A 10,129-nucleotide genomic window follows, 5' to 3' on the forward strand; every position below is an offset into this window, starting at 1 on the left:
TAATTAATTAATTGATATTAATTAATTAATTGGTGATTAAAAGTTTACACCGCGTTAGCGGTTTAGTGGCTTAGTGGTTTAGTGGTTTAGTGGTTTAGTGGTTTAGGGGTTTAGCAAACGCCAACCCACCAAACCATCACAATAGTGCATTCTGCACTAAAAATGCAATAAAAACTTAGTTGAGAAATATGTCTTAAAAAGTTTCGTAAACATAACCCGCCCCCTGGGAGTGGTCTTCCGGATTAACACCTAAAGACACCAATCAGGCCTAATCACCTGTGTTTGCCAATACTCGCAGGAAAATGGCCATGAACACAGGCAAGATTGACAAGCGAGCAATGCTCTCCCATGCTAAAATTACGCTGGAGGTCCAATGGTGTTGACAGCTCAACACCTTTAGACTGTCATGTAATGAGTCACGCAAAAAGGTGTTTTACGATAATTTTAAGGTGAAAAGAGATTTAGGAAATTTTTTTCTGCTAAAGCAAGCCTAGACTACATTCTTTATGTATGCCTAATAATTATCACAATTTCGGAAAAATCTGACCTGTGAACCTGTTCAGTAGCCTTAAGAACCAAAAAACTCAGGGTGAGAATTTCATGTTTTGTGGGTTTCTTTAGGAAAGGATTTGAAAAAGTACATTGGCCCAGCGGTCTTTGCTGTGAAAATACATGTCACATGGTAAGTTTTAGGACTTGAGACTAACGGTAGCCAACTTGCTACAGGCTAGTAGAAATGCATTTTTGGCTAGTTGGTTCTGGTCTTTCACTAGCCAGAATGGCTAGTTAAAATTTCAGGAATTTGATTTTGATTGTAGAAAACCATACAGACAGAGAGAGAGAGAGGGCAGAAGTACACTGTTGTCATGTTAAAATAATCAAAAACTGTGGACAAGCTGAAATTACCAAAAATTTACCTTTAAAAAATTAACCCTAAAGAAAAATTATGATAACAGAGCCAGTGAAGACAGCAAAGTGCTACTGCCCAAACCTAAGTTTGCCTGAGCATTCTGGCTAGCAGAAAATTGATTTTGGCTAGTGAAATCAAAGCTAAATGAATGAATAAGCGTTCTCAAGTAGAATACTCTGAAAAAGATTTTCCGAGTTCCCCCAACGGGAGTTGAACCCATGACCTTCCAGAATACCGGTTGGACGCTCTAACCACTGAGCTATGGGAGACTCGTGGTGAGCAAGGTGTGACTAAGCTGTTACTAGCCAATAAGCTAGCTGGCAAAAAAAGTTAGTCTCGAGCCCTGAGTTTTGAGGCACTTATTTTGATCAAAATACAAAAATAATTTACGATTAAAGGAGATTGTAGCTTGATCAGTGTGAAGTGTCATTTTAAACTGGATGCAGGTTTTCTAGAACAACCACCGTGTGCCTATGGAAGCTGTATCCTTTTTAGAAATTGTCACGAGTGAAGTGTGCATTGATCATTTCACAAACGTTCTTGCTTGAGGCTAAAAAAGAACTATTTTGATGGTGAAAGATTTTGTATGCTAAAATGGTTTTAGCTTAGAAAAATCTGTTGTGTAAAAAATACATAAAAACAGTCGATTCACTAGCAAACTTTGTGGCTTAAAGGTGTTATAGTATGGGATCCACAAATTAATGGGTTCCCAAATCACCACTGAGATCAGTGGGAATAAGAGGATGGGAAATGTGTGAGGAGAAGGGGCGTGTTGTAAGTGTAAACTGTGCATAAGCGTTGAGGGACCAACACTACCACAAGGCAGCACAACAAAACAAAATAAAGATAATGAGGTTTCTCCCTATAAACCTTACCCGCCCTATTAACCATTGCCTAATCCCAAGGAACCAATTAATTTATGTATCCCATACTATAACACCTTTAATGCCACAAAGGTTGCTAGTGAATCTACTGTGTTAATTTTATTTTTTTAAATGGCGAAATGTGTTTACAGCATAGTGATGGCAAAAAAATCCATTTTCAGATTCTTCACTTCTATAGGAGCAAAGTATCCACACCCTTACCTGGAGCGACTGCCATACCACAGCCAGCACACCTGAAGTTTTGCTGGCTCATAAGTGCTTTCCTCCTGAAAGATAATGCAGAAACACAAATTAATAACAGTTATACTGATCACAGAAAGGTCACGGTACATTTTGATTTATCTTTTTATCTTCTCCAAAAAACAAACTAAGGAGGCTGCATAAAATGTGACCTGGAAAGCAAAAACGGTCAGGGTTTCAAAAAGAAAACCGTTTCCTATCTGTTTAGTATCAGATCATCCAATGCTTTGGCTGATGAATTTATGAATTTCATGAATACACTAGAAGTTGCTAAATTATAGCAAGTGAAGTGCTGCAAAGAAAACTTTTATTTGTTAGATATTGAGTTAATGGCCAAATGTCTTACGGTCTTAAAGCTTGGAAGAAAATCATTTACAATAGGCTTTCTGTTTCAAGAAAGATGCCACTTTCAATAAAAAATTTCCTTGATATGGAAAGAAGACTTGTAGAACTGTTTGTTTAATCCAGGAATGCGGAACAGAATATTGAATATTGATGTTTTCAGTATAAATTGAGCAAGTTTCACTTTCGTTTTTGAAAATATCTTGGCTTTACTTGGTTACTTTTAAAATTCCTTTTTTTTCAACAGTTTGCTTTTTCACCAAAACCCACAGGAATTGGACATCGTGAAGCTCTCCCAGGGTAGGGATTTTGACATCTAAAATGGTCTGCTGGGTTAGAAATTTAAGAGGAGATATGTGAAATTTGACATTCGCTAGGTGCCCAAGGGTGGGGAATTCAATTCTGGATTCAAAAAAATGTCAAATTCCCCTGGGGTTGCCTGCCCCCCCCCCCATATCCTGGGGCAAACTATTGATAGGTGCATTACATTCTTGAAACGTTTTCTTGCCATAAAAGCAAGAGGAAAATAGAATTAAAACAGTAACAATTGATAAAGGAAATTTTAAAATTTTAAAACTTGAAACTTTTTGTAAAGAACGTGCACCATACGGTTCCTAACTGAGGTAAGCACATGACATCATATATATAATTAACAAACAATTCATTCAGCAGAAAATAGATTCCGGACGACAACTCTAACTTTGACAGTCAACAGTGTTGTTACTTGTAGTAAAAATATAATTTATTTGGGGAATGTTATTTCTTAAGGTGGGGGTGTTGTTTTGCTATGTATCTTTAATAATTATTGGAAAACTACATGTTGCAATTTTGTCCGAGCAAAAACGAGGTGTGACCGAGCTAAAATGAATTTGGCCGGTCATCGTGTCCAGAGACTCTTTGGAAATTATTTCGAGCCCTGATTAACAACAACATACTAGTATGAACAAACTGATCATGATGAGTAGCACAGAAAATAAGCACAGTACAACAATGTAGTTGACTGCATCTTTGATGCGTTTCTTGTTGTATACCGAAAGCCTTCCCCGGTATAAATAGCAGCTGTCAAGATCATGATGTCATAGATAAGGAATAACGAACGAAAAGACCATGTTTTCAAGTTGGCTTTGTAACCAGGCTTTCTTACTTAGCAGCCCTGCTTTCTCTGGAACCCAGACCCCTTCAAGTGTTCATTCTTTTTTTTTTGTCCGACCGACTGACCCACCATCACAAGCGATGACCTACAATGCATGGTAGCTAAGATACCTAATCTTGGACAGCACTCAACAAAATTCCCACGTACTAACCACTCACGTGCATGCCTGAGAGTTCATGGTTATCACATGTAACATACAAACCTTGGGGGTTTGTGAGCATGGAAAATAATCTGTGCTCTGGGAGGAGCCCACTCTGAGTTTCCTCTTATGCGACACTGAAATTAAATATAAAACCAGTAAAAATTTTCTTAACCATGCAACTAAGTCTTCTTAAATAAATGTTTATTTTTATGGTGATGCACAGTAACTTCCATTTTCATCCATACAGTGTATTTGCATCTTTTCCTTCCTTTTCAATGATGAGCGCAACACTTTGTGGCAATGAGGACTCAAGCTGTTCATATTCACATCAACATTAGCACTTTTGTAGTTGTCATTTTACGACGGTGCTATAAAAACTGCATCACAAAAGCAGGACCGACAACTCGATCCAGCCCCTACTGTACATACAGTACATTTACTAAAAACATGTTTAACTCACTGCATATAAAAGCTGTAAGAGGTTCAGTGCAACAGAGCATATGCTACCATAAATGATACCAGCAATCAGGCGTTCTCTTTTTGAAAGGGAGAGGGGAAAAAGAATGCCTTATACCGCCCTAATTTAAATAAACTAAGTGTTGTCGAACTGTCAAACCACTCTTTGCAGTTGGCGGCAAATTCGGACTCAGATTTCCACGAGGCGTGAAAAACCTCTGCAGGATAATTGTACATCTACAGTCTGCATAAAACTTCCCCATGTTCAAATAAAAATGCTTTTAAAAGCAGGGTGAGATGGCACTCACAAAGATATATTTACCAGCTGAAGATGCCATCCCTTTATTTCAGCTCTAAAAAAACAGAAATTCACCGACAAGAGAGCTCTGTTTCACAGCGGATAGCATCATGCTGCTTTTGTAAACATTCCAACACCTCTGGAATATTGTTTGGTAAATTAAACTTTTTACCGAAACTCATTGGAAGAACTGCCGAAACATCTTCACGAAAACAAATTAATATGCATTGTTGAACACTGTTTCTGTTCTGCATTCAGAGAATTACACTGAAATTTATTTATTTTCAGCTAACGTAGAAGAAAGCACATTCTCGCAATAAACATGCCTCGTCTAGGCCATTACCACCAGCTTCTGACCGGAAGTCTCGTTGTAATATACGACAGCCAATCAGTCCAAACTGCTTCATTGAGTATTGCTTCTCGACCAATCAGAAGAAAAACCAGAATCTGGTTTCTTTACATACGATCCGACAAGTAAATGTATCGTGCCCTCCTACCCTGGAGTGATACGTAGGGAGAGAGGGCATGATCTCAGTTACCATAAATGATATTACTAATGTGTGCAGTTACTCTTCCACTTGTTAAGGAATAAAGTGCCATCATTATATAAATAACATACATAATTTTACAAGACATTCTGTAGTTCTCAATTTAAATGTCAAGTGTGTGCATTCTGTTACAAGACAAATTTACTTCATGTCTGGTTGCTATTCTAGTATTTCCAGTTTGGTTTTATGTACATACAGTACTGTGCAAGAGTAATACAAACGGATTTTGATGAATTCCTTGGCTTTTTGGAGCGATATTTTTTCATTGCGACACCTATTGTTTGGAATGGCGGGAAATGTCGAAAGATGTCAAAGCGATAGTTCGCTTCATGTTAGCAAGCATCAGAGCATGCAGTTCCGAAAAATTACCAGCACATTTTTTTGGTATGTTACATGACATTACATCTTATCAATCGCGTGGAGAACTTAACTTGAAGACAGATGAACTAGCAAAATATTGCTCACGAATTGTCACGAATTGTAGTTGTCGAAACGACAATTCATTGAATTGTTCTAGTGAAATATTGCTCGTAGCATCGCAAATGGTTGTGGTGGTTACGACAATTCGTTGAATTATCGGCCTTTGTTCTAATGAAGTATTGCTCAAAGCGTTGCGAATTTCATCCTGAATTAGCAAGCAAAAATTGGAAAAAATGTCAGGAAAACAATGAACAAAATTTGCGCTTTTCATTTGCATTACTTCTGCACAATACTGTACTAGTAATTTTGTTAGTGAAGTAGATACACAATCATGCACTTCTCTCCAAATTGCAGGTTTTCCGTGTGAAGCCTTGAAGAGAACAATCAGGCTTAATAGTTTATAATTTGTATTTGTCTACCAAAAGAGTCCATAAATATCACAGAGCAAGTGGTTGAGTGTCAGATCATTTTACAATGACTTAATGGTTACTAATTTAAACTACTATTAACAACGTTATCAAAGCACGTTATCAAAGTGTGGTTACATGTAATCATATAAGTACTCACTGGTAATGAGTCTTGCTTGGATACAGGTTTCTGTGTTGAGGCTTCAACTTGTTGAACATCATCTGGTGCTACTGCAACAGCTTGTGGTAGGGGTAGTAAACACTGAGGAGCATCTTGAAATGAAACTAACCATTGCAGCTCAGATGCAGCTGGGTGCTTCCTGTTGGCAAACTTCTGCAGCAGACTTTTTGCTACAGTCTCAGCTGAAAGCTGAGTGGATTGCTTGATCTCTGCATTATCTGCTGCTTCTGTTAAAGGATCCAAGTCTGCAACCGACACTAGTGTAGCAGTATGCATAGAGAAGTCAGTGTTGTATTCCTGGAGTTGTTTATCAGATGAGGTAATCTCTTCCCATTCAGGACTAAGTTCATCTTCACTCTCATATGCAGATCCTAAAGAAATAATGACAAACTCTTCACTTTGACATCTCTGTAACATAAAAGTTAATTGAATGCATTTTTGTGATGTCCAGATATTACATGCATGGTTCAGTTCAAACATCTCTTGCTGCTACACTGTCTACTTTGGATGATACTCATATTTGCAGTTTTTACACAATAAGAGATACCTTATTGTTACTTATTTTCGCGGGGCTTAATTTTCGCGATTTTCGCGATTTTCAAAAAATCGCGAAATTAAAGACCCGCGAAAATTAATTCTAAACGATTTCTATTGTATTTTTTATGCTAATCACGTATTTTGGGCCAAATCGCGAAAATTAAGTCTCGCGAAATATTCCTGTTCCATTTTCGCGAAATTAAGTAACAATAAGGTACTTTTCTTTTTATCAGACCCACTTGATGAGTTTGTCCATGTGCTTGGTTCTGAAGTTGTTGATTGCGTGGTTTCATCACTAAAGGCAGCCTGTTCCTGCAAATGTTTTCTCTGTTTTTTCTCCCGTCTCTTTCTTTCAAGTTCTTCTTTCAAATGAAGGATCTCTTCATCTTCTTCCTCTTCTGAAGAGTTCACTTCATCACATTTCATCTAAATGAGCACAGATCACATAATGAAAAATAATACAACTGCACAGACAGCACCTCACGTCAGTTCTACATCATTATAAATGAACATTATTAATACATTATTTTATTATATACGACTAGGATAGTTACAGTAAGAGAGCAAGTAACCAATCAGAGTGCTTTGTTGCCAATATTGATTTGGAAAAATAATACATGTATTGGACCAGGTACACTTTAATTACGTGGGAGGCGCGGTGGCCTAATGGTTAGAATAACCTACATGTACTAGGGTACAGTACTTTCGAGTTGTTTATCACCAGAACTACTATTCCTCCCTCAATGTAATATAATTGCCTTATTACATTAAATTCTTACATTTAATATACCAAACATAAGTTACAATGGAGCTATTAAGCAAACAAGCTGCTAGAAATGTAATTAGGGTACAAACACACCTGCTCAATGGCAGCAATCAGTGCTTCAGATATGCTAAAATGAGCATTCTCCTGTTACAAAAGACATATAATAAATAGAAAATGTTATTACCCCAGCAGCTAAATATATTCAACTACAAGAAACCTAGCTACAGCACTAAAAAAATTGAAAACTTTTGAGTAGAATAACCAACATGGGTTTCAGTAACTTTTAGCAAAATTGTTGAATACCTTATCTAATTCACATGAGCTGAAGTCCTGTGACGCCAAAATTGTTGCCAAGGATTGTTCTTGATAGGGATCCTCCAAATAAGGATCATTGAAGTACAAAGATTCTACAGAGATAACAAGACGCCTAAAGCTTAATGCTTAAAACCGGGCGGTTGATGTTTAACTACTTCATTAGACAAGTACAGCAAAAACTTTTAAAATACCATTTAATTTATATTGAGTAACACGCAAGTCTGTGGATTGCTTGTCCATGCTTGGACAAATTCCTGCTTAGGCTTTCAAATTTTTATTTTTCTTCCGAATACTGAATAACCTAGGTATTGAAAACGTTTTGTGTGCAATCTTGAATAAATGAACTCAAACCAGTTAAATGGCAGTACAAATGATCTCCGACCGAAACAAACAAACAATTTCGTTAAAAACTAAGACGTGTTTTTACATGTAAACATTTTGAAAAATGTACCACACCAAAAAAATGGGAATAAGAACAAGATAAGAAAGCTTTTCAGCTTTCAAACATGATAGCTCCTCAAGTCAATTTTGGGAAGCAGTCACCCAAAGGCAAGTTCTTGATTGTGTGATTCATTGCAGGTCATTTCTCCATCGCCGTTCGGTTCCGACTGAAACTCAAAACCCTTGAATGAAAAACAAAAAATATATATTTTATATTCCTCGCTAAAAAGAGCGAAGTAACCAGAAAATTACAGTATTGGCTCCTGCTCGAATAAAACGAGTAACATAAATAATAAAAAAAAACGAATAAAACGAGTCAAATATCAAGAATAACAGAAAAATTTCTAAACAAAATTACAAAAGAAAATAAAAAGACTAAAAAAGGGCATGCATTAGACCACATGTATTAGATAACAGATGCTGTTAAAAATCTCAACTAAATGTGAAAAAAAGATTCAAGATGAGACGAAGAAACATTTGAATTGCATTAAAAATTTTGAATCCTTAAAAGCCGTGAAAATACTGATGCCGTGATAAAATTTAATTAATTATACGCGCCGAAGGGCAAGTTTTCATTTTTGCCGTCTATTATTTCACACGATGGCTTTACCGATTTACATTTCATTCTAGTTTGAAGAAATTATTATATTATTACTTTGCATTTCCATTTTGTTTTATGAGTTCTTGAAAAGTGTGCAAGTAAAGTTTTTACATCAAGAACAAAAGAAGGTTCTTTTGTTGTGTAAACATTCAATTCGTCTGTGACACACGACTTTGTCGGCCCAACTGTACACGGATGGAAATAGACAAAATGGACACAATTCTTGCTAAATGAAAAGCATCTTCAAAGTAGAGTCTGGAGCCGTTTTTAAATGCAGGAGCTTGCTGCAAAAACATTGCGTGACTGATGTAAAAAAAGCTTCGACCTCAGCGACCTGTCGAAACAATCACCGGTTTCGGACTCCAGTACTCGCTTGAGTCGAAAGCTTGAATAAAAACATAAAAATATATCTTTCACGTTTAACAGAAATCGGGGTATTAGATAAAGTTTTAATTGCTCCTGCTGAGTAAATATCAAAAGTGCGGGATCTGAATCCTGGCCAAGAAAGCGGCCGAGTGAACTACTACGACAAATAACGCAAATATGTAAACATCAACATGGTGCCTCAATCTATAAATAGATGCCGTGTTCGTTTCAAAAGCCTAAAAAGGCAACTATTAAATACAAACGTGAAAAAATAAAAAAGAAACATGAAAACGTTTTAGATGAAATTTTATTCAAGATGGGGTCAAGAAACATTTTAAAAGGCAAAAAGATTTAGAAAATTTCAAAAACGTGAAATTTTGCATGCCGTGGTAGAATTTAATTACATGTATTAAATTACCCGCGCCAAGATTTCATTTTCATTTTGCAGACCATTTGTTTTACTTGCTGGCTTTGCGGATCCCTTCACAAATACCATCATAGTTCGCAGAAATACTATACATTACCATTTTGTTGACTAAAGTCTTGGGAAGTGTGTAAGTAAAGCTTTTACATCAAGAACAATTATTTCGCTGTGCAAACATTCAATCGTCTCTGATACGCGACATTGCCGGCTCAACTGTACACGGATGAAAATGGACACAATTTTTTTCTATTAAATGAAGAGCATCTTCAAAGTATTCCGGCTCAAAAATTCTCTGGCTACCAGCCCTTTTTTTAAAAGCAGTTATGAGTGAAGCTTGCTGCAAAATCATTGCGTGACGGACGTAGCAGTTTTCAAAAAAAAAAAAAAAATTGCTTGGACGTGTCAAAAAAATCACCGGTTTCGCAAACCAGTACTCAAACGCTTGAATAACACAAAAATATATATTTCACGCTTAAGAGAATTGAGGGTATTAGATAAAATTTAAAATAGGAGAGTGATTTAATAGCTTCTGCCGAGTAAACATCAAGGGTGCGTGATTTGAATCCTGGCCAAGAAAGTGGCCGAGCGGGTCTGGAACGATTTACCGACAAGACTACTACTACTACTACTACGACGACGAAAAAATTCCGGGCGATTTATGAACCGGGCCGGCCCAGTCTCCCCGCCCGGTTAATAAT

The 10,129-nt window shown here is 36.8% G+C and overlaps 1 protein-coding gene across 1 annotated transcript; it reads right to left on the minus strand.

Moving 5' to 3' along the window:
* Window positions 1-1,951: 1,951 nt before the first annotated feature.
* LOC144640696 (run domain Beclin-1-interacting and cysteine-rich domain-containing protein-like) lies at window positions 1,952-7,691 on the minus strand (the record flags this gene model as incomplete). The annotated part of the gene is made up of 6 exons (XM_078499780.1): window positions 1,952-2,060; window positions 3,732-3,805; window positions 5,961-6,352; window positions 6,758-6,944; window positions 7,378-7,428; window positions 7,588-7,691. Coding segments are annotated over 6 exons (902 nt in total), but the record flags the coding sequence as incomplete, so codon positions are not given.
* Between the last annotated feature and the right edge of the window lie 2,438 nt (window positions 7,692-10,129).

Source organism: Oculina patagonica, unplaced genomic scaffold (genome assembly GCF_052425735.1).
Source record: "Oculina patagonica isolate OP01 unplaced genomic scaffold, crgOcupat unplaced413, whole genome shotgun sequence".
NCBI lineage: Eukaryota > Metazoa > Cnidaria > Anthozoa > Scleractinia > Oculinidae > Oculina > Oculina patagonica.